The 25600-nt window shown below is 33.6% G+C and overlaps 1 protein-coding gene across 2 annotated transcripts in view; it reads left to right on the top strand.

The window, feature by feature from the left end:
* The window catches only part of Rbpn-5 (Rab GTPase-binding effector protein rabaptin-5), a 50845-nt gene that overhangs the window by 11267 nt on the left and 13978 nt on the right, over window positions 1–25600 (top strand). The window contains exons 4-11 of one of the 2 annotated variants that reach the window (XM_069847027.1): window positions 57–337; window positions 10616–10735; window positions 12204–12293; window positions 12952–13066; window positions 15345–15470; window positions 20069–20346; window positions 23133–23278; window positions 24071–24164. In XM_069847027.1, coding sequence (XP_069703128.1) covers window positions 57–337; window positions 10616–10735; window positions 12204–12293; window positions 12952–13066; window positions 15345–15470; window positions 20069–20346; window positions 23133–23278; window positions 24071–24164 — 1250 coding nt within the window. Of the gene's footprint in view, window positions 1–56; window positions 350–10615; window positions 10736–12203; window positions 12294–12951; window positions 13067–15344; window positions 15471–20068; window positions 20347–23132; window positions 23279–24070; window positions 24165–25600 lie in introns of both variants that reach the window. The other variant, XM_069847026.1, reaches the window with a different exon arrangement.

The following is a 25600-nucleotide window of genomic DNA, read 5'->3' as shown; positions in this document are numbered from 1 at the left end:
TTGCAACAGTGATTTTGTTATGCAGTTACTTATATAGTGATTATTTTACGAAACAGAAACTGTAGAAGAATCCAGTACGTCACGAAGTAAGTTCGAATCAGAAGTAAAACGACTCCGACGAGCAAATGAACGACTAGAATCAGAAATCCATGAAATGCGAGTACTGTTGCAACAGCAGCAGGGAGCAGCTGACAAAGGAGAAAAAGAAACGCCGATTCTTGCACCAGGGGTTATGCTATCTGCTGTAACAAAGACCCTGGCACGAAAAGTTGTCAGTCAGCTTGGGGCAGATGCCTCATCTGCCTCACAAGATAACCTGGAAGATAGCATGAGGAAGGTAAACAAATATGTACGTAACTCATCCACCTGCTTTTTCTTATTAGTATTCACACGCACACATTAGAAAACAGAACTGGATATATATCTGGTATGTGAATATTAAGTACATAGCTTCTTATATGTTTAATTTAATGCAGATGTAACTCACTGTCTTTTATATTACAGATCTGTATAAAGAATATACAGGTAACCCTCAGTTTGACAGGACTTTATTCTCAAAGAATGAAACCTGTTTACTATTGACTTAATTACTTAATGTAAGTTAGTGGGAAGTCAATGAATTTTTTTTCCAGGCCCCTCTCAAAATTATCGTAAATAACAGAAGCAAGTTCTTCAGAATTGCTACAAGACTTGAGAAAATGTGCCAGTCTCCTCTGTCCACTAGCATTTCATTCTTATTGCGTGCATAAGCAGCAGCTAGTGGGTGTATAATGTCGAGAGAAGATTGGACAAATGCAGTTAGAGGTGTAATTATGTTGTAAAAATGAGGCGTAATCTTGTACTACACAGCCAATTTCGTTTGTGAGAGTCATCAAGCAAACTTCATAGAGCAAGTGCCGCAAAATTGTAATGTATAAAATTTTCGGATTATCCAGTTCCTGATAGAATGATAGTATACTATTCAGTGACAAAGTTGTTTGTGAATGGGTTTCTGTCGAGTAAAATGCTGAAAAGAAAACGGCATGGTTTAACTGAGAAAAATTGAATTAAATTTGGACTTTGTAAGAGGTTATTTATCACAAAAGCAGTTCTGTGAAAAGGTTGAGCATATCGTAGCACAGAACTGCTTAAAATGTAACAAATTCACAGATTTGAAAATTGTTCTCTGCAACTATGTGATTATAATAATTTCGATAATAATAATTTCAACTTTACAGGGAGTTATACCTGAAAGCTTGATTTGTATGTGATTATAATTTCGAATATCTACTGTAATTCATAGGTATGAATACTTTTCTCAATCATGAATGAACAGTTTACCAGCAGATGGTTTATTACTCTAAGACAGTGGTTCCCAAATGTTTTGAAGCCGTGACCCACTTTTGGCGCGAGATTTCAATTTGTGACCCCCCCCCCCCACTACTGCAGCTGTTCCTGACTCCATTCCAAAAATGCAAATTGCTGTAAAATCGTAAAGAATTAAAATTTTACTCAAAACCAGCAGATACCTCGAAGTACGATTTTTTAACAACAGTTTTTTTTTTTTTTTTTTAGTATTTTCCGAAAGATGCTCAAAATAATTACGACAGTCACAGATGGATACTGAATCCGCTGTGTTGAACTGGATGAAATTCCAACAAAAAATATGAAGGCAAAACTCGTTTAAATATGTAGCTACTGATGGAATGTTGACACTAGACCATTTTTATCGCAGCCCATAGACCAGTTTTGCATCAAAATAATACCTCAAGTTTGCAAAAAAAGCTCTTAAATTTTTTATAACATTTGCAACCTCACAATCGTGAAAACTAAGCAGCTCGTCTATGAATACAATCAAAAGAAAAGCGAGAAATCTCAAACTTGAAAATGGTATCACTGTGTGTGTATCAAATACTTAGTCCAGATTTGAGAGGCTAGCTTCTGAAAAACAGACGAACTTATTACGTTAATTATTTCTTACTTTGTAACTGCTGAAAGATTTTTTTGATTTTTATGTTTAACTTTTTTATGTTTCTAAATTCAAAAGAAATATATGTTAATAAGTAGTTTTTGTTTTATTTTGAAAATAATCTCGCAACTCCCTTTGGGAACCACTGCTCAAAGAGACATTGGACATTTGGGAAAGAGTAGCCAACGATGTTTCTAAAGAATTTTCAGTATTATCAAACCTCCGAAATGAATGCCATGGATGTAAAATAACATATTTGATGAATTATAGATAAATAGTGTAACAAGTATAAAATTATGAAGATAAATTGAATTCAGTAAAACAAAATGCTCAGATTGAAAATTATTTTTGTATGTGTCATTAACAAGGCTCCTACATTGACCTTTTTTGATGGTGGCATAATGCAGATATTTTACGTCTGAGAAATCCATTATTGAGGATTTTCTATTCATCCATAAAGAAACTTGGAGAGTTTACAATCGAGATTTTCTTTCTTTTTTTTCTTCTATTTTTCTTTGATTATTTTAGAATGAAATACAGTAGATACTATTATGCTTTTTTTCAATATGAACTTGACTTCCAGTTGTAGACAGTATCACAGAAGGTCTTTAGTATTTATAGTTGCGCATTTAAAAATTCGTTGTACAATTTTAACGTCTGGTTTTAAAGTCATCATTATCGCTATCTTTTGTAAATTGAAGGTTACCTGTATATAATCGCTTTTTTGTCTTATTTTATCATAATCCTTGAACAAGAGTGGTTTTAGTAATGCAACACAATTTTCAAAGTTGCTCTTTGTTCGTTTTAGTTTATTATATAAGCCGTTCAGAGCAGAAGTGGTGTAAGTCAAAAATAGGTAATGAGGGTTAAAGTAAACATTCTGTAAAATACTGCGCAAAGTAGCAATTAATATTCAATTTATTTAAACTATTAGTAGTCAGTGGATAGCACCAAGGACATATTAATTGCTACTTTGCACTGTATTTTACAGAACTTTTACTTTAAACCTCATTACCCAATTTTGACTTACACCACTTCTGCTCTGAACAGCTCATATGTTAGAATTGTGTTGACAAAAAGGAGATGTAATAATTATATGCTATAATATGTCTCAAATTATCAGAGAATGATTTTGAAGATAGTGTTGTGAATTGAAAACCTTTTATTTCTACTGTGGGGATTCCCTACGATAACTGAATGGATTTCACTCAATTCTTTCGATTCTACGTGTGCTTTGATTCATATCACTCTAAAATTTATGCAATGTCAAAACAAGATCAGTTTTAAAGGGAGAAACATTCATGAACTATTAAGGAAGAAACTTGGATTGAACTTGATAGTTTCTCAGTATGTAATACTCTAGTTAGTGACAATTAAATCATTTGTCACCATTCTTCGCAGTATTTTTGTACTATGTTCTCACTGTCTGTTAAAGCGTCATGAATATTGATATGTTTTGCACCCATTTCTTCTGGTTCATTACATTATACCGGGTGGTGACTTGGAACGTGCAACATAGGGATTTCAATGCTAAAATTTATATTTTGTTATATTGGCTCCCCTAATTATTATAGAAGAAAATCTTATTAAAGTTTTTTATAGAGAAAAAAGTTCTGCATCCATTTGTTTTATTAACTTAATATTTTGATTACGAGTGTCTTTGGAATTAATTAAAATTAAAAAGTATTTATAAACGTCTTTAATGAAAACTTAATTACAGTACCGGTAGGTCACGGATAACTGATATTTATGTTTAAAACAAAATAATTTAGGATCCAACCAGTTATGATAAAATTTAAAGGAGAAACGAATGTGACATGTGCATTCATTTTTTACAGATTAACAGTGAAAATACCAATGTTTACATTATTTCATGTTAAATTAGTAAATCACAATAAATGTTTGCTGCTAAACAATAACCAATTCTATTATAAAAAATCTCGTCTGACATATTTTGTTAGTTGCTGTTGCCAGTGTAATACCCGAGATCATATATGCAACAGATAACTCCTCGTTACGTTAAAATCTGCAGCACTTTGAAGAGAACAACCGCCAGGATCGCCATCCATCCACCGTAAACGAACACGAGACGGCAGCACAGTCGCTAATGCAATTCAAGTGGGTATTATGACGTGACTCCTTATGTAACAACTAGATGCCAGCGTAGTAAACCTGACAAAAGTTAACCTCAAAGTCTATAACCCCGACATATCTGTTACATATATGATCTAGGGTAATACCATTTAATAATTAGAACTTTTTCTTTCATGGAATACATTTTCTCAGATTAACAAATGAACCATAAACAATAGTATCTTTGCAATCAATTTTTTTTACTAATCCATGGCCAACCATGATTAGCATGAATTAAAAGTTATTGCAGTTTCTGTGGTGGGGTATTTTGTATTATATTTTTTAGATTTTTTATCTCCAGTCAAAATTGTTTGTAATGGTATGATTGGATGCAGAACTTTTTTCTCTACAAAAAATTTTAATAACATTTTCTTCTATAATAAATAGCGGAGCTAATATAACAAAATATAAATTTTAGCATTGATGTGTGTTCCAAGTCACCACACTGTATAAAGTATAACCACAGTATAAAGAAGATACAGTAAGGTCAAGTAGCCCATTTCGTGGGAACAAATTCTGAGTGCGCATGTCACGAAACCGGGTGTATTGTCTGGAACCTCCACCAGATGGTTCTCCATCTACGACAGGCTGGCATAATCTAATATTAACTGAAAAGATTTATTACTCATCTTTTAACAATATGAAAGACATGAGGCAAAGGAATGGCAACATAATCATAATAATAATTACTTCCATATATAAACATCATGAAAATATTTACTAATTGACGCTAATTTTAAAGTCACTGGTAGATGCTTATGTTGGTAACGTAATATTCAATCATTAGCTACATAGATCATGACATTCGTTTGAATGAAGTTACGTCAACAATGGCTATAATAAAATTTTGTTGACTAGCTAATAACATTATATGGAAAGAAATGCAATGGATATGAAGAAACAGAATAAAACGGTAAGCACTTCGCTAATAGTAGTCTATGTTTTACTTCAATCATAAACACTGCAATTTTATATGTATTTTGAAAAGAAAAAGTGAATTTTCATTAGACCTACATAATAAGACACAAATATCACTACAGAACAAAGGGATAATTACAACAGTTAATACAAAATTTCATCTGAAAGTTTAGCATGTCTGAACAGCTGATCACTAAAATCAGCTGTTAGCGCTGCCGATACTAGCGACATGGTTGGATTCATTGAGAACTACACCTCCCTAAGTTTGATTTTAGTACCAACAACATCAAAGGTGCCGACAAGAGTTGTCTCTACTGTATCTTCTTTATACTGTGGTATAACACGTGTTTGTAAGTTTACTGTTTTAAAAGGAAATAATGTTCAGTGGAAAGTTTGAATCTTGTAATAGCTCATCTTGTATAATCAGCAGTTATATTTGGGTTGTGTATAAATTTCTTTCATTTTGAATTACACGCATTTTTATCAATTTTAAATTTATCAGACATTTTATTTATGTGTACGATATACATATATATTTTTTTCATTTTGGTTCAGTTTTACTTCTCTTTCGCCATTGTGCATGCAATCATACAATCTCATTTCCATACACTCCATTCTGACGAAAAATTAGAAAACTCGACATACCTTTATCTATAGTTATAAAGTAAAGAGGAAGCTGATACCATTACAAAGTATTACTTTATTTCTGGTATTCCACTTCATTGGTAAGGGAAGTGCCCAAGAAACTAAATTTAGAATTATGATTTTATTCCAGTTACATGATGTCACATAAGTCAGATGGGAATCCCTACTTTGAATTAATAATAGCTTCTGTAGTATGAATTTAGGTTTATTTTTGTATTCATTTAGCATTGTTATTCTAATTGGACTCTCTGATGTTGAATTTTACTTGCAGTGACCATACTCTGCTTCTTGTATCTGTAGACAAATACTGCACAAACACCTTTTGTTTTCGGTATAAATTGTATTGATTTTATTACAAATCATGAATTTGATATTCTAGCTTTCACTGTTAAGAAAATTACCCTTTTGTATAATGTACATATGCTTCAACTTTCGGCCATTGCTTCCAAGCATGTTGCACAATTTCCAAATCACACTTATAAATGCACAATATGGATCTATCCATAGGTCAGAATTTTGTACGAAACTAGTGTTGTATTTTTTTTCTACAATTTGTTTGATTTTTTTAATAAAATGTCGGTTACACATGAAAATAAGATTTGGTCTTTTTTGAGTTTAGTATAATGTTACTATTATGCGGAATACCTCTTCCTTTCTGATTCTTCATAATACAGTATAATGAAAACAGCAGCAAGTAATAAAATTATTCTGAGGTACTTTCAATGGTGTAGGAAATCTTAGTCTTATTTTTCTGTCTTTACACGATTTTGATAAAATGAAAAGTAACTATAAATCGTATCACTTACCAGATGCTATGGTTAATTAAAAATTATTAATGAATTTAGGATTATTTTTAAGATGTCTTCGAATTCTTTTTTCACATTATATATTTTGTTTCATAGTTTTAGGAAAATGTGTAGTGTTTCGTAGCTTCTTATCTGCTTAATGTTAGCTTTCTTTCCAGAAGTGTAGTTCTAGATATCGAAATGAAGTTTGTAACTTTATTTTTGTTGTCTGAACTAGAGTGGCCAGATTTAACAATAAAACTTTGAATGCATTATGTGAAATATTGTTTTGCTTAGCATTATCTCTAGATATAGTAAACAATAAGTTTAATATAATCTAGTAGGGTGGTGCATAAGTTCGTAGCATTTTTTCATAAGTTTATTAAACACATCAGATGCACATAAGAGAGAAGTTAATCATCAACAATATATTCTCCTTCACTATTTACAACATTCTGGCAATGCTGGAGTAATTTTTCGATTCTGCGCCTGTAGAAATCACGTGGTTTTGAGTTGAAGTCGTCAAGCCATGTTCGGGGTGTGTTTTCATCAGGAAAGGAAGTTCCTTGAAGGTTGTTTTATAGAGAGCGGAAAAGGTGAAGATCTGAGGGCACAAGCTCAGGTGAATAAGGTGGATGCGGAATGACTTCCCAACCCAACTCCTGGATAGTGTTTTGTGTCGGGTTAGCAGAGTGCGGTCAGGCATTATCATGGAGTAGCATCACTTCACGCAGTCTTGTTGGTCGTTTTTCTTGGATTGCGTGTGCAAGACATCTCAATTGGTCGCAAGATGGTGGAATGGTCACAGTTCATCACATTTCTGGGGTACACTGACGTGGATCATTGTGTTTAAACGGTCTTCATCAAACCCCGAAGGTCTTCCTGAACATGGAGTATCACTAATGTCAAAATGACGCTCCTTAAAATGAGAAAACCATTTTTTTGCCGTGCTCTCTGCGATAGCATTGTCCCCATACATGGCGCAAATGTTTCTCTGCTCCTTTGCCCCTCTGTTGAACTCATAAAGAAGAATATGTCGGAAATGTTCCACTTTCTCCACTTGACATTCCATTTTCTAGCATCCACAGCTCCACTCACTATCTGCAAAAATGAAAACTTCAATATGTAAACTCAAGCACAACAATTGAACTTCAAATAAATATGATAATCGATAAATAAACCCATAGCAACCGGAGTACTAACACGCAAAACAAAAAATGTTACGAACTTATGCACCAACCTAATATATGGAAAATTTTGTCGCTCTTGTTGGCTGAGTACCTTGCTTGCCTTTTGAGCTCAGGCTCAAGTATGGAAAAATATTTCTGTCCTGCCTCTGATGCAGTGGCATAATTATTATTATTATTTTTTTTTTTTCCGTCTTGATTCATGCATGGTTATTAATCATATATGTGATGTTTAGACCATGATTCTCACAGCATCTTCTGATAGGAATCAGCTGTAATTTTTTTAATCATTACCTTATCAAGGAGTAGTCGGCATTGCTCTCTGGCGTTGAATTTAGAAACTGTAAGCAAATGATATAATGGCCTCTTTCCCAATTTTGCTCATGACATCAGTCATTTTAATGCTGTAAAACTTTTACACACTGGATACTAAATGCTGCCTCTGAAAACCCCAAAGTGTAATTTAGTAATTTATTGCCATTGCATGGTACAGTGTGTGGACATTAAAATTGAAATAGAAATATTTGTGTCTTTATAACCTATCTCGATAATATAATTTTAATTTTGAGTGTATTTTAGCACAGGTGCATATTATATTTGCGAGTAATTTTTTTTTTTTTTTTAATCTAGGATAAAAAAATTGGGGTGTTATTATATTTGATGGCATATTATATTCAAGTAAATATAGTGCCTAATCTTCATTCTTGATATCAGATGATTATTGTATGATATTTAAAGAAGGCCATACATGTGTAAGAATTGTTTACCCTCCCCCTCCCACCCAAAAAACAAAACAGTACTTTGTTACTTTTATAATATCTGGCCACTTTAGTTTCTCTAGTAGTGAGAAATAGTTTCAATGGAAAAATAAATCTTTATCTTTTCTCAGAAAAAGTAGGTCTTATTCTAAATAAATGTGTGTAAAGTTATGCTGTTCTTTTACATTTAAAATAATTACAGAACTGTTCAGTTGTGTGTATCTGTAGATTATGTAAATTTGTGTGTAGTCTGTTTGTTCAGATAATTTTTGACTTGAATATCAGCTGTACACACATCAAAGTGAATGTAGAATTTTATTTTATTGATCTAGAAGGAACTTTTAATGGAATATTGATGTGTTTTCGTTACTCTGCAATCAGATCTGGTTATACCAGAGCATAATTTGTGTGTTGTATAGAAAAGTTTATTGCACAGAAATGTTAGTAGTAGTTTCATGTCATAAAACGAGTATGAAATAAATGTGTTTATCTCATTTTGATTAAGGGAAAAGTATCATCCTTAGGTATATTGTGACTGGCCCTCTAGCTTTCTTGAATGCTGTTTTGAAACAATGTCATTTGTGTTTAAAGAATGGTGCTGTTCTTATATGATCTACTAAATGCTTATATTTGCTTATCCTGGGTTATAAAACTTCAGGCAAATTGCGCATTTTGTCTGTTGTGTTCACTTTTGTTTTTGCTATCTTCGAATTTGTAACTGCATTTTGTAACATGGCATCAGTAAATTCACTTTGTTTTTAATGATGCACTAGACTGTAAACTCAAACATGTTTTTCTACAATATCTTCTCAAAGTATTGCTATTATATATTCACTTTGATGACATAATTACAATCTCACATCTGTCTGCACTGCATCGTCAGAATCAAGGGATGGTTCTCTCATGTGTTCTTTAAGTTTTGGAAACAGATGAAAATCTGATAGCACCAGATTGAGACTGTATGGAGGATGTTCAAAGACAGTAAAACCAAGTTTCAGCAAAATAAAGGTGCAGTCCTTTCAGGTGTTCTTTAAGTTTTGGGAACAGATGAAAATCTGATAGGGCCAGATCGGAAATGTGTGGAGAATGATCAAAGACAGTGAAACCAAGTTCCATCATGCACGACGTTTTCTGAATCCCAGTTCTGTGATTATCGCCTGTACACATTCTGTCCTTTGTCACACAAGTTGAGAGTTGCACTAGGCTCATTACAAGCACTAATAGACCAATGTCGCACTGTACTGATGTCTGTTATACGACAAACGGATCTGAAACCCCGGGAAATATGTGATCGAAACTGCTTGCTTCCTCTTCCTAGTCTGCAATCATTTCCTCCCCTGAACCTGTCCCCATCCCGAACCACCATCTCCTCCCCAAGCTTGACCATCTGTTCAGTTCACAAATTGAGTTACTACCTAGTGAGAGTCTGTGGTTGCCAGTTTGCTAAATCTTCCGATTTTCGTGCCACTTACGAATCCGTGGTGTGTGTGCATCTGTGTATAATATTAGTAAAATACATTATAATTAGTAATAAAACAATCATTTTATTTTAAGAATTGCTCAGAATGACTTTGAAGATTTGAAGTTATGATATGTGACAACACCTATTTCTTTGGTGTCCTTGTCTTTTCCCTTGACGAGAGCTTTAGATCTCTGTAATGAGCTGAGTAAGGGTGGGGAGTGAGTGGTTTAGGGTAAGTTTGCGAAGGACAGGGAGCGATACTACTGCTAAGCTATTTGGGTCAATGTTTCAGATTAGTTTTTTGTATAGTACTCATTCGTCTCCATAAACAGCTTTATTCTATTGATGAATGTCAATCAGGGCCACATTTTCTGCTGTCAGAAACTGCTGCTTCAGATGCACCAACATATTGCTGTTACATGCTGCCATGTTTCAAACTATAATTCGGAGGTACGAAACTTGCGTCAGGGAAGTAGGAAAGTTAACTGAGTGGAATGTATGACAGCTAGTACTTCGAAATTTGTTAACAGTAACACAAAACATTAGGAGATATTACTTTTCAAAATGCCTTCGTACTAAATCCTTCATGTTCAGACAATTCTCATATCATATATCTGATGGGGACTAAATATTGTGCCGTACTGCACCCTGACCATTGTCTCGTGTATTCTTTCAACTCATTACTTTGTGGCCTGGTATCCTTCTTTTGAGGAGATATTCTTCAAGTATTACTAAGTTAATTTTATTGTAGATGATTTATTACTGTTTCCTTCATGCAGGCACAAGAGGATGCTGAAGTCCTGCGATCACTGGTTATTCCTCTTGAAGAAGAGATTCAAGCTCTCAAAGAAAAATTACGTTACACAGATCAACAGCTCAGAAAATATGAAGGCGACAAGGTAATAAAGGAGAACGTGTCCTAAATCTATTTAATGCATAATCTTTATTTTATAGTGAATATGAGGCATTGTGAGGGGATGATTGAAAGATTACGGCCTGAAAGAAGATACTACTTGACATGTAATTTAAGAATAGGATTCATTAAGTTGCAGAATATAGTATTCGCCTGATGTCATAGGTGAGACATAGGACACCAAAAGGGATTCTGAGGAAACATCTAAAACTGAATAAAAGTTTATTTAATTCCATTCTTTTGTTGTACAAGAATTATACAAAAGAATGGACCAATTGTACTGAAATGTTAAGGGTATGTGCTACTGAGTCCTGGTGAAACATTTCAGTCTTTACCATTTTTCAGTTTTCTTACCAAAAATTATTTATATTCTATAAGAAAGATTTGTGCAAAGCTTAATTTCATTATTCGAATTGTAGATGACGTAAATATTAATATTTTAAAGGACTGTAAGCTAACCTGACCGTGAGGTAGTTTTTTTTTTTTAATTTAGGAAATCATTTCTCTAAAAGTGAATAAGATAATGCATTCACATTTTACCACACATTTTAAGCACTATATTATATGGAAATGAAAAAAAATTTGAAGAAACAACTCGCATTACTTTTGTATTTCCCTTTATATATATATATTCATATTTACTTATTTATTTATTTAATACTTTACACTTGAGCTACATTAGGTATTGCAGCCCGAAAGAGCAGAAGCTCGTGCTCGGGCACAGTTCAGATCAGTTATACAAAATATATCACAAAATTAAGAGAGTTCATTGAGCACAATAACATTAATAAATGGTAAAATAATACAGCATGTAATAATAGGGTCTATATACAAATAGAAAATACAAAAGTACATAAATATTAGAGCATCAATTTTTAACTCAATTAGCTTAAACAATTAAATAATTAATCTGATCTGTTTCTTAAATCTGTGTGTGTTAAGTGTACTTAGCTCAGGGTAAGCTCTAATTAATTCATTATATATTTTGGGTCCAAAACTTCGAAAGCATGTGGGTGACTTGGAGGTGGAGATCCATGTTTTTGGTTGGCAGCATACTCCGACTGCACTTTTATCATTCCTCATTGTTTCCATTAGTTTTCTCCGAAACCGTTAAGAACAGAACATACATTTATATAAACTTTTTGTTCAGAATCATTAATATCATCACCCCTCAAACCATGTACCTTTCCTCCTGACTCACCCTGTTTATGATAATGGATGACGAATTTATACTGTATGAATATAAATCATTTTATAACACTAAATATTTATTTTTGCTACAAATATGATTATAATGTCAGCATCCATTTATTTTGAATTCAAACCTTATTTTATTCTCTTGTTTCTGTGAAAAAGAGAGAAAGAGAGAGATCGCGTAGGAATTTAATATTTATTTTGAGGACGAAATTATTTTGTAAATGTTTACAATATTTTTATTTTTTTATAATTTTCAGGATGAATCTACGAAATGGACTGAAGAAGCAGGAGATGCTTCAGTTAAAGAAATTGTTCCTGTTGGTGCTCAAAATGGACCGTCTGGTGATGTACGTTTACAGAGTTTAAAAAGTTAATTGTTTCCTTTTATAACTAGGCTTCCATTTCAAAACTTCCTAGTCTAGATTACTATTTATTTCAATGAAATATAATTTAAACACAAAATTTAAACAAAAATATGTCAATTTAGATATTGGGAAAGAAAGTTTAAGACCATTGTTAATTGCATTTTAGGTTTCACTTTCCACCCCCTCCCCTTTTAAAATTTCAGATGGCATCCCTATATTATATAATCTGTCAAAATAAATAAAGCATTATTATTATTATACTTAAATCTTTGCTCTTTCTCTGTATGTAGCATTACTGTATATAATATACATCCCTTGCAAGCCCTTTCCTGTAACAAAGCTTTATGAAAATATTCTTTACCACTGATTCAGTTGGATAGCTTTATTTGATCTAAAGAAAGTAATTAGAAAGGAATCAACATTTTCCTGGAAAAACTAAAAAAAAAAAAAAATCACCTTAGTTAAGCTAGCTATCCTTAAGAATCGAACTCTAAATCTTCAGAATGCAAGAGATGTACATTTGAACCTCAATATGTCTCCATGGTATGTAGCTTATTGACCAGAAACGTTAATTTTCGAGTAATAGTCACACGCATATTATGGATGGAAAGATGGAATACTTTTGCATGTTTCTTTGCAGGCTGTATCCCCCAGCAGGGATAGTAATGTAAGTGCATCTGGTAGTAAAGTGAATCAAACGTCAACTAGTCTGGACACAGAAGCTCAACAACCACAAGCCACTAGTAGTTCGCCAAGTAAGTAGCGTGTAGGTCTAATTCTAGGAGTGACAGGTTAATGCTACCATAACTTCAAGATCATCATCATCATCATCATCATCATCCTGTCAAGTACTAGTCCCAAAAGAACTGTTGTTGTTGTTGTGTTGTTTTCTAATGCCAGGCATTTGACAATAAAGTCATTTGACCTCTTGCACTCCAATATTTTTCAAAGATATTGTCATGGTTAGCCACTGACGCACAGATTCTGAGATCCAAAAGAACTGTTACGGCCTGAAAAAGTGATTTTCTTGCCATCTTTTCATAGGTCGACCAAATGACTGTTTCTCATTTGGACGATACTTCATTATTGCCTTAGGAATCCTGGATGAAACCATTCTTGAGATGTGTTCCTTCCAGTTTAACTGATATCTGGAGATATAGTCCAGTATTGATGACACATTAAGTTCTTGAAGGATATCTTCATTTTTCTTTCGATCCCATTTAGTGTAGCCAGCTGTTCGGCGCATGAATCTCATCTCGCAAGCTGTTAGTCTGCTTTCATCTTTTGTTCTTAAAGTGCACGCTTCCCTCCCATAACATAAGACTGGTCGAGCTATTATTTGATAAAAACGAGTACAAATTGATTTTTGTACTAATGAAGGTTTTAAAACTCTATTAATGATGCCCATTGATTTGTTGAATTTTACAATTTTCTCTGATAAATCCAAATTTTCAACAAAAGAAAGTTTATATCCTAAATAATTAAACTCATTAACTCTTTCCAAAATTGTGTTATTTAAACAAATTTTGCATGGTATTGGGTATTTACCACAAAAGGCCATTATTTTTGTTTTGTTAATGGATATTTCCATTGAATATTTTTGAGCTATTAAATTTAGATTATGTACTGACCATTGTAAATCATCTTCAGATGTTGCTAGTAAAACAAGATCATCTGCAAACGTTATTACATCTAATTTTAAATTTCTTTAATAGTGATATATCCATGTTTCGTTTCTCTAAAATCTTTCACAATGGTATTCATATAAACGTTAAAAAGCAAAGGAGAGAGGCCACAACTTTGTCTGACTCCTGAGTTTATTTCTGTCCGAAGAGTTATTTTTTCTTTTATTTTTACTGCAATAAGGTTTGATTTATAAAGATTATAAATATTATATATGATCTTCAAGATTATCTCTAGGCTTAGTGAACTAAAATGAGGTATGTCAAACAAATCTTTATGTTTAGTGTTATAATTGTGAAATTCAATCCTTGCAATTAATACACTTACGAAAATTTTTTTAACAAATTATAATTGAAGTATGTATAGGCCTGTGACAATCATTATTTTTTACTTCTTAAATAGAGAATGGCAGTGTTCCTAAACACGAAAATTTGTGATGATTCTTATAACTTTCTTTTGCAATTTAAACACTTCGTTTGTGTGAATACTTTTCCCTCAAAGTGAAATTTCTTTGTTATAATGTCATTAAAATATGCGACATATGTTGTCTTTCAAACACATGAGATACTCTTGAACCCCAGCTTGTACTATGATTCTCACTCTGTGGACCAAGTTCTATTTATTTGGTATCATTTGAATTTACATTCCCCTTATCACTTATTATCATCTCACAAACATTTGTACATAATGAATGAAAATAACAGCAATATTTAGGCTTGTTTTTCTTCATTCACTCCTTGATTGTAAGTCATTGTATTGTTCTGCGAGTTAAAAGGTTTTTACAACTTTTTTATGGGCCAATTTTTAATGGATTTGTGTTAAGACTTTGCTCCTTTAGATGGCCTGTCTTCAGAATAGCTGTGATTCTTTATCTATTCCTCACGTAACTCTGCATTGAGAGAATGTTATCTAGATCCAGCATACTGTTCAATAACTGCAGCACTGAGAAAGAAATGACTCATTACTATGTACAAAGGTCTTGAAAGAGAAGAGGTTAAAGGTCTTTACTAGCTGTAATGTACGTTTTCTACTTCATAAGATTCTTGAGAACCACTGTAAAGTGAATTTTGTGTAAAGATACTACTTTCTTTCAACTGTTCATAGATTAAATTCATGATACATGCAATTTGAGAGTGATTTAGCATTAGAGAAAGCTTACTGTGAACCCTTGACTTTGCTATTTCTGTGACAGTTCATCTTCCTTATTGGAAAACAGTAATGATTGACTAAAACATGAAGTTTTGGTTCAATGTGTCTTCTTCAGGTGAAAAGGAGGGGAAAACTTATTTTCTTTGCTTCCATTACAGCTAACTTTTTGAATTCATTTATTTGTTTTATATTTTATTTTAGAGGTCAACGTAATGAACACGTCTGTCTCATCCATATCTAGTCTAAATGAACTTCAGCCTGGTGCCATTAAGAAACAAAGTCCTGATGCTCACTCACCTATACCAGAAGACACAAAGTCAATGACAGGTTGGTGAATATGTATTTCATGATATTTCCTTTGGAATGTAGAAAAAGAGATTTATGAAGTCTGTCACTTCATTGTCATTGTCAACCTCTACCTCCTTTTCCTCCTCCTCAACCTCCGTCTCCTCATGAAATCTTCAATTGAAAACCTCCCTCGAATAAGGGTGTAACCAACAAATTTATAATATACTTTGCATGATAAAGGAAAATAATTTCAGGTCATATTTCTTTAGGCCTATATTTATCAGCAGAAATATTAAATTAATCAAGGATACAAGTTTATTCAGCTATTGGATGCATTCACTTATTATTGTAAATGAATGCTTCAAAATTACTTTTTCCACCGAAGTCACACATTTCATTAATTTGATGTTACACCCCTTTTTGAGGGAGGTATTCAATTTCCTTGGTCTTTCCAGTGTTGATGACTTCCCTGATTGAGTGACTTCTTATTCTGTTTACAAGATCTGACAGTTTTTGTTGTATAAAATGGTTTTAACTGCGTTGCTGGCCTGTACTCGTATATAAATTAGGTACCATAGGTGATAATATAATGTGCTTGAAAGCAGGTGAAAGTGTGTGATAATAAGATTGAACTAACTTGGAACCTATGAGACAAAGAATGAAATTGAAATAGAATGCAGGATAGAAATCTTGTAGTAATGTAATAAATGTGTAAAGAATGCAGGATAGTAGGATAGTTAATAAATAAAGATATGTAGAAAAGAATTTAGGCTGGTCATTAAGTTAAGGTAGACAATAATAATATTATTATTTTATTAGTTATAAATATAAAGGTAAATATTATACAGTAGTCATAATGTGACCAGAAGACAGAAATGTAACAGTTCACCATGACTAAGATGTATGTTGATTAACAATAAATATCATATACAGTAGAACCTCTTATCCGTGGTAATGAAGGGGATTGAGTGCACGGTTAATCGAAAAAATCGGATAATCCGTACTATGAAAGGTGTGCATAATACAGTTTCATTTCCCCTGTGGTCTTTTCTTTTAACACGCTAGGTAGTGGATCATAAGTTCACTAATTTAAGTCTAGTTTTCAACGATGGACTTTTAATGGCCAAGGAAACTCCTTATGACATCTGTCTGTGGAAAGATAGGAATAGTAGAGGTCTCATTTTGTAGATTTACAAACTTGATGCACTTTATATTTTGTTTTTCATTAAATCGCACACAGTTGTAATTCCTATCTCGTATTGTGATGAGACAGTTTTTCATTTCCCAAACCACTCAATTGCTTGCACTTTTTTTTCGTACAAACACGTTTTCTTTTGATACCTGTGGAAGACATTTTGCATAAAAGTTAGGCAGTACGACCACTTGAAGAGTAGATCATACTGCGTAAGGGTAAAGGTTTGTAAAAAACATTGTGTAGAAAAAAATTTCGTCTAATATAAGTTAATGCAGAGTACTCATATTTTTTTCTGCAAAACAAAAACAGTGAGAGATAAAGACAGTCGGATAATCCACCAATCGTTTAATACGGTGACGGATAATCGGGGTTTTACTGTATATATATTTATCTTATCATATAAATTAGGTGCAATCAATTATCTATATAAAGTTTAAGTCAAAATATACCTGTGACAAATAAAAATAAACAAATGAAAAAATTGCAGTAAAACTGTGGACTATACTGAATTCCAGTTAAGAAAAGTATTCAGGTAAACAAAAGGAGTTTTGCCACTTCCCACACCATTGAACCACGTCACGTGTATACTTCTATTGTCTAATGATTACAGTGATGATGTACGTGCTAGAAATTGGTTTGCAGTTTCTTATGAGATGTTCATCTTCATTGTGATTGATGATTTAGACAGAAGTGGAGTAAGTTAAAATCATGAACCGAGATTCTTCGTATGTTTAGAATGCAGATATGAGTTACCACAATCCATTGTTTAAAGTAGGCGGGATTTCGTTAGCCCATACTGTTGGATTTCATGCAATTAGAGCCTGCATTACAACCAAACATAACCTATACTATTTCATATGTAATGCTGGGACTTGTCTCGATCTTTTATAACAGAGTTATCTCTCCTGTACGTGTATGCAAACATTATTAATATTATACTGAACATAAACATAAGCATTGAACAGAAACACTTGACATTGTGTTAGAGCAGACGTGGGCATCAGTAGTACATCTTGAACGGAGTCGAACGCAAGGACGTGATCTCCCTCCCTCCACACCCCTAGCTGGGGTACCTGTCCGACCGGTTGAAGCACTGGCGGTCAGCGGTGGATTTCACTAAAAAAAATGTCGCTCACTAAGGAAGCTCTTGAAGTAAAAAAGTCCAAAAATATTATTTCCACAAAGAATGGAAAAATGAATTCTTTTGTTGCGAAGAAGGGGAAAGTGTTAGATGCTTATTATGCTACAAAATTTTACTAGCACGTTGAGCGACATTACGAAAAGACTCGTTTTAATGGAACAAATTTTTTTATTTTATTTTTTTATAATAATAGTAGTCCACACCTGTGGAGTAACGGTTAGCGCGTCTGGCCGCGAAACCCCAAGTGCAAGTGCACAAATATGGCTGGTTTAGATGTATATAAGCTTAAACAACTTTGCAAAGTAAAATATTCACATCTTCGGAGTTTTGTTATGAAAATTGCTTCTATGTTTGGCTCAACCTTTATTTGTGAACAGTTTTTTTTTCTCAGTTTGCCATTGTAAAATCCAAATCAAGATCACGCATTTCAGACGAAAATTTATTCTATCAGCTCACAATTGCAATGTCTAACATAACTCCAAATTTTGAAACACTTGCTGATTTACGTGACGAAGAAGAATAAACGAATCCTTTCTTTTAAGGGCATGAGTCAATTGACTTAAATTGACAAAAACAACAAAGAACTACAGTAAGAAGTTTAAAAAATAGCCTAATTGTTGTTTTTCTGTTTCTTAGTAATCTGCTTGATATTTTGTTAAGAATCTATTTTTCCTTAGTTTCTTAATTTTATTTTGAAAGGATGCAAATTAGTGACTGATGCCCTTTCAAAACAAATAGGTTCAGATTATGTCATTACTTTTTAACTGTTGTGGAATTGTACGTTTTATATCATTTTATAAGGTTTTTACAGTAATTGTTTAAATTAGAAATCCAGTTATGCTTCAGCTTTTTGTAAAATAGTTTGTATTTGTTTTGGAAAATTTGTTTTCTTTCATTGTCATTATTCATAAAAATAACATTTGTAGGAAACTGTGTATCTTTTTGTCCTGCTTAATTACTTAACGTTCCGTGTTTCAATACTTCACGCGATCCACCGCTGAGTATTACGTTAACAGGTGATGCGTGTTGCAGCAATCAGAGTAGTACTGCGCATCTCTTTAAATGCCCACGTCTTTGTTAGAGAGACGGAGTGTGGTGGACTCTGCACAGACAACAGCATTAAGATGATTGCTTAATATAATTTTCATATAATTACTAAATGTTTATTTACCTGCACATCGTTCTTGTGTGAAAAAATTGGACTAATCATCAACAAGGTATTATAAAAATGCATTATAGAGTTCAGTGTTTGTTTTCATAGTAAGTGAAACTAATTTCCATATTAACAGATTGTACTGAATACACGTGGAGAGTTCCCATGCTGTATTAAGATGACAAATCACATTACGTATCACAGCAGCATAATACATTTCGCATTAAATATTTGTTTACCTGAATATTTTTCTTATCTGGATTTCGGTATAGAAGAAAACATCAGGAAAGTAATAATGTAGAAGGTGAATATCTGACAGTTCTTTGACTCTTGCACATAAATCTCTTGGATTTGCTGCACTATTCTTTAACTCTTCATATGAGTTCTAGATTTGTATTCTTGACAAGTTCCAGAACCTTCACTCCTATGTTAGGGTCATTCATACTGCTGTGACAGGGTTCCAAGATACTTCAAATACTTGGGGTGTACTATAAGCAGTAACATGAGCTGCTGCCAGGAAGTAAAAAGGAGGATAGCAATGACAGAGGAAGCTTTTAATGTAGAAAAAGGAGCGTCTTCTGCAGACCTCTGGAAAAAAAACTCAGGAAGAGACTAGTGAAATGCTTTGTGTGGAGTGTGGCATTGTATGGACCAGAAACATGGCCTTACTACGAAGTGAAGAGAAATGACTAGAAGCATTTGAAATGTGGATATGGAGAAGAATGGAGCATGTGAAGTGGATAGACAGAATAAGAAATGAAACTATTGGAAAGAGTGAGTGAAGAAAGAATGATACTGAAACTGATCAGCAAGAGAAAAAAAAATGAGTTTGGTCATTGGCTGAGAAGAAACTGGCTACTGAAGGATGCACAGGAATGAATGGTGAACGGGAGAAAAGTTAGGGACAGAAGAAGATATCAGATGATAGACATTAAGATATATGCATGACATGCGGAGACAAAGAGGAAGGCAGAAAATAAGAAAGATTGGAGAAAGCTGAGTTTGCAGTGAAAGACTTGCCATTTGGTAGAATACTATGTATGTATGATAATGTGTCAATAATGATGATGAAATGCATAATTTTTGTGGTCAGCATTTTCTAGGAGAGTAGGTTTTGTATTGGACTCAAACTCAGCTTGTTTTTACAGATGTGCCGAGTGAGAAGGATGGAGAGAGCATTGGCTCCCCAGGGAGTCAGGGACAGTCATCAGGTAAAGCGCAGCAAGCTACCACACCATGCGACATGTGCTCAAATTATGAAGCTCAGCTTGTTCGAGCTCAGCAGCGGAGCAGGGAGCTCGAGAAGCAGCTGGCAGCACTGGAGCGAACTGTAGACAGGTATCGAGAGGATCTTGCCAAAGAGTCAGACTTCCGGAAAGATATGGAGGAAAAATGGAATGAAAAGAAAGAAGAACATAAGATTCAGGTATTTACTATATATCTTCATTTGTAGTTCACCACTTTGGAGTAGTTGTCGGCATGTCTGACTGTGAAACTAGCAGACCTGGTGTCGAATCCTGGTTGGGCAAGTTGCCTATTTGAGGTTTTCATTGGGTTTTCCCTCAACCCATTAAGAGGAAATGTTGGGTAACTTTCGGTGGACTCATTTCGCCATCATTACCACCTTCATCTTCATCCATCCTGCTTATTTCCATACTCATGTCATCCTATCATAGGGGACTAACAGAATCCGACCTAATGGGTGTGCCAACCTCAGAATAGGATTCTTTATTATAATCGCCAAAAAGAAGTAGACAGAGGTGCAAATGGCTACATGTCAGTATGCGTGGCGTTTGGGGAAGGGGGCATATTCTTTGTTACATATTTTCTCTCACATAATTATAAAAACTATTTTGTATTAGCGATTTTAGCATTTTGTTTATTTAATTTAGGTATTAATTAATTAATTAATTCATTCATTCATTCACTTGGAAGGGAATGGAATTCCATACATTTACTTACTTTTACTTAGGCCTTCAGCTTTTTCTTCCCCTCAACCAGAACTAACTACTGCAAACAATATACGCCTAAAATATAATATATGATTATATATGGGTATAATAAAAAGGATTGCAGTTGATATTGTTAGGGCAATTACTCCTTGTAATTTATTTGGGATTGATCATAAAATGGCGTATGCGAATAGGAAGTATCATTCTGGTTGAATGATCAACAATTATTATAATAATAGCAACAATATTATCAAAAAAACAAATATATGTAATATAATATAATATATATGTTGTTGTTGTTTTCTAAGGCCAGGTGTTTGACAATAAAGTCATTTGACCTCTTGCACTCCAATATTTTTCAAAGATATTGTAACTTTTATTACAAAACAATAATGAAATTTTATTGTTTCAACAATAGTCACTTCCAATAATTTAGTTTAAACTTTTCCGTCAACAATGGGATTTCCACTCCACACAGTAACACAGTATTCGTTATTGCACTCCACAGACGACAGTGACAATTCACTTGGATTATTGAGAACAACAATGAACTGTTAATCTTAACTAATGTTCACAAAGCACTATTTACAAATCAGAACTGTCAGTTCTCAGTTCACAGTTCGTTTGCCTTTGCTAGTTCTTCTAGCTCAGTCACTCGAGTTCACAGTATCTCGAACCCCAGACCTTCAGAGACAGTCCACTGAACTTCGAACTCAGGTCCCCCAACTGCGGTCCACTGCACTCCAACTCAGGACTTCCAGCTCCCATAGTTACGGACACAACTCAAGTCGAACTCTGGTCTCGAAGCTGGCTTCACTGCTACACAAGACTGGCTGGCTTGCTGTCCACCGACTATAACAACTGCTGCTCGCTCACTTGCCTCTCTTCTTTTATAACCAAACCATAGTTTCCAGAGAGTACAATACTGGAAATTTCTATGGATGTCCAGAAGATGGCACCTCTCGAATTCTCAGGATTTCTTCCCTCACTGCCGCGGTCGCCATCTCTCCTCTCCTCTCTACGCCACAGCACATACCCCAGGAAGCAGATGCGCGCACAACTTCTGCGCCGAACCATGGCCGACTTTGCCCTCCTTCTGCTGGTCATGAGATCATTTCCCGGCTGTCACAATATTATCATGGTCAGCCACTGAAGCACAGATTTTGAGGTGTTCCGAATCCATTTCTTGGTTTGAGTTGCACAATGGGCAGTTAGGGAACTGATATAATATATATATATATATATATATATATATATATATATATATATATATATATATATATATAAACTAGAATAGATGCTATAAAATTTAGGCATCCCTCACACTAGAAAAATTAGTCTCAGAAATCTTGGTTTAAGAAAACCAGTTTTATTTAACTAGTTGCATATCTTCTGTCTTATTGTTGAAATTCTTTTTGAAAAGTATTACGAACTTCTGGACTATATTGGGACCCCCAAAGCAAAATGGAGCAAAACCCATCAAGCCATAGGAAACAACTGCAACAATTTTACAAACTATACTGTCATATCTGAACTATTGCTATTTTAGTGATAATTCGTAGATGAATAGAATTTAGTTAAGATAATGTCATCTCCTGAGTATTTTGTTCTCCGAGTAGGCTTCTAATAAGTATTTACAATCATTTTAAGTTAGATCATTTCTGTGAGTAAGCTGTATGTGAAGGCTTAATCATCATTACATTTTCTCGTATTAGATATGAAATGGCCTATATATACAAATTGGTGTAATTGAAATTATTGCTGACCAGTTTTCAAAATACAAAATTGAGACTGTTCACCTACCATCTACTTAGAGTTCTTTTGCAACCTTTTATCTCGTATAAAGAATGAAGTCTCCATTGTAGTGTTTCTTCATATTATAATAATTGCAAAGACAAAGATGTTTTTCTGCTATGTTCACAAACATAGTATATTGTGACAGGTTCGTCGTCTTTTGGGCATATTTATTAATGGTAACTTTGTATTAATCTGGCTATTTACTATGAAGCAAATGAGGAAATAGATATTCTGAATCGTTACCAGCTGAGTTTAACATGACAGAGATTTTGTCTTGTGACAATAATTCAGAGAATAGACTGTCAAGATGCATGTTTCATGAGCTAACTATTCTTAAATACAGGTGTAATTTGCATATATCCTCTTTTAGTAAACTTGTATTAAGAGTTAAGTTTTTTTAAGTATTTATGTTTTTTATTTAGTCTCTCAGAGATACATACTTGTTACTTGTTGTGTTCTTTAGGTTGCTGAACTGAAGAAGAAAATGGAAAGTGCAGAAGAAACCCTTCGTGACCTGAGAAATACGTACACACAAATGTACAGTGAAGTGATGGATCAACTGACAAGCCTTACTCAGCAGCGAGAACAAGTACAAGAACAGCTTAACAAGTAAGTATTGTGTGTACAAGCCATTCATTGATATACTGCATTATACTTTATTGTCACATCACTGCAGGTGATAATGCATTACAAGTTTTTATTTTCCATTGTCTATGTTATACAAGTTGGTGCGAAATTTTTGGTCTTTCAAACCTTGCCAAATTAGAAAGTTCAAGCCCCAGAACCATATATTCGCTTCATCATCAGAGAAGGCAAGGAAAGTGGAATCATCTGTTCCCAAGAGTTATTTTCCAGGGTGGAATTGATCTCTTAGTAACAGATCCAACAGATGTATGTATATTTTAGTCATCAGTCCGAAAACTGATTGGAACGTCATAAGTGACACCAATAAGGCAGCACTCATGAGGCAACTAAGCCAGGAGATAATGAGGTAGAGTGACTAGTCTCTGCAGTATGTCAGCACTGGCTGTATAAACATTTTGTATGTAGTGTTCAAAGTATTCCTAGAGCATCCCCATTTCTTTCCTGCTAGTCTTTTTAGAAGGGAGAATCTTTTACGAGCTTTTTCAGAAATGTATTTCAAATGGTTGCTCCATGTTAACTTACTATCGAAAATAACTCCAAGATATTTGGATTCATAAGTCCTAGGAAGGTGTTGGCCATTGTATTGGATATTGAATTCTCTTTCTTTTTTACGAAGTGAAAATATTTGGTAGTTACTTTTGCTTAAATTGAGTGTCATCAAATTTGATGTATTAGATGTATTTCCAATGTAACATTACCTTAGACAAATTTAGAATTTTAGGCTTGACTAAATGATTACAACTTGATTCTTTCCAGATTACAAAAGGAAAACGATAATTTGTTAGGGAAGCACAGTGCTCATTCACAGCAGCTGCAGAATGAAATGATAAACTGGCCAGATAAGGTGGAGGTAAGTTGTCTCTCATTTTGCTTATAATAATGTAGAATTTGTGAGTGAGTAATATTTTCTGCTAGTACAACAAATTATTACCATCCTAGATCAGGAATCCTTGCTGTTTTGGCGTCAATTCACGTTTTATTTTATCTTGTTCTTAGTCGTCGTATGTCCCTTTTCCTATTGGTTTGTTACGCATATTTATAACCTGTATAGTAAATTATTTGTGTAAACTTTCAGATTAATTTAATTTTTTAACTTCCTGAACTTGGTGAGATTGCCAAAGACAAAAAATGCTAAAAGTACCAGTAACATTTAAAGGGGTTAAAGTTAAAAAAAAAATTATTTTTAATTTTTCTTATAGTAATTTAATATGAACTTTGTAAAAGAAATTTTAAGATCTCTATAAAATTGACCAATTTATGCATTAAAATGTCCTGCCATACAAACACAATACCAGTCAACAGTAAGTTTATCGCTCATTTTTCAAAACTGTTTAAATCATATCTTCCACAGTTTTTTTAGATAACTGCATGAAATTTTGCGTGGCCAATTTTCTTAGTAAGATGAATAAACTGTAGTTCGATTTTTGTCCTATCTTTAATAGGAATTTAGAAAAAAAAAAATGACAACTTTCTTAAAAATTTAAATGAATGAAGAAAAATTTTCAGACATTAAGCATTTGTTGATAACTAATGTTGAGTTCTTGGCAAGAAAGCCATTGACTCTCTTGCTGTCCAATATTTCTCACGTACAGTGGTCTAGAGGAAAAAGCTGACATTGCTACATTAAGTACAGTATATAAAATTTAATGAAAATGGTGCTTCAGGGTATGGAGGAATAAAATTTGCATACGTAATCCCTTAAATGAGCAGACTGTGATGAAGTTTTTATATTTTGTAAACATGTGTGAAAATGTAATTCTCAAAATCTCAGAACTATATTACATTGGCTATAGGTTCCATTCTCAGAGTATGTTGGTGGGAGTACATCTCGTCCTGCCTTGGATTTTTTTAAGGCACTAATATAAATTTTGAGATTAGATCTAAAATTAATAGGACATGACCTTTCCCTCAAAATTAGTCCTAAATGTTTTCTATGTAGTTTTAGAAAGTTATTCCTTTTTTGTTGTTTACAAGACCAGTGTCTTTATTAAATTGTTTAAACTTAAATTGATGAAGTAGTACCACAGTCTAGTATATACAGTCACGAAGCTTGAGATGTGAGGGTACTAGGAACAGTAGACTTTGCCGGTACTATTTCAAATTGTCTGTAATGAGGCGATAGTAGCAATCCTAGTGGTTAGCAGCTATCTATGGATGCATATTTACTACGTATTGAGCTTCGTGACTGTATATACTAGACTGTGGTAATACTATAAATTTGTTTAAGAAAACATTTTTTTCACTTGTCTTTCAAGAACGTAACACATGCTAAATTCACTCTCCATG

This window comes from Periplaneta americana, chromosome 15, assembly GCF_040183065.1.
Source record: "Periplaneta americana isolate PAMFEO1 chromosome 15, P.americana_PAMFEO1_priV1, whole genome shotgun sequence".
Lineage (NCBI taxonomy): Eukaryota > Metazoa > Arthropoda > Insecta > Blattodea > Blattidae > Periplaneta > Periplaneta americana.
The sequence above is the reverse complement of the archived record's forward strand: the minus strand, read 5'-3'. Positions and strand labels throughout refer to the sequence as shown.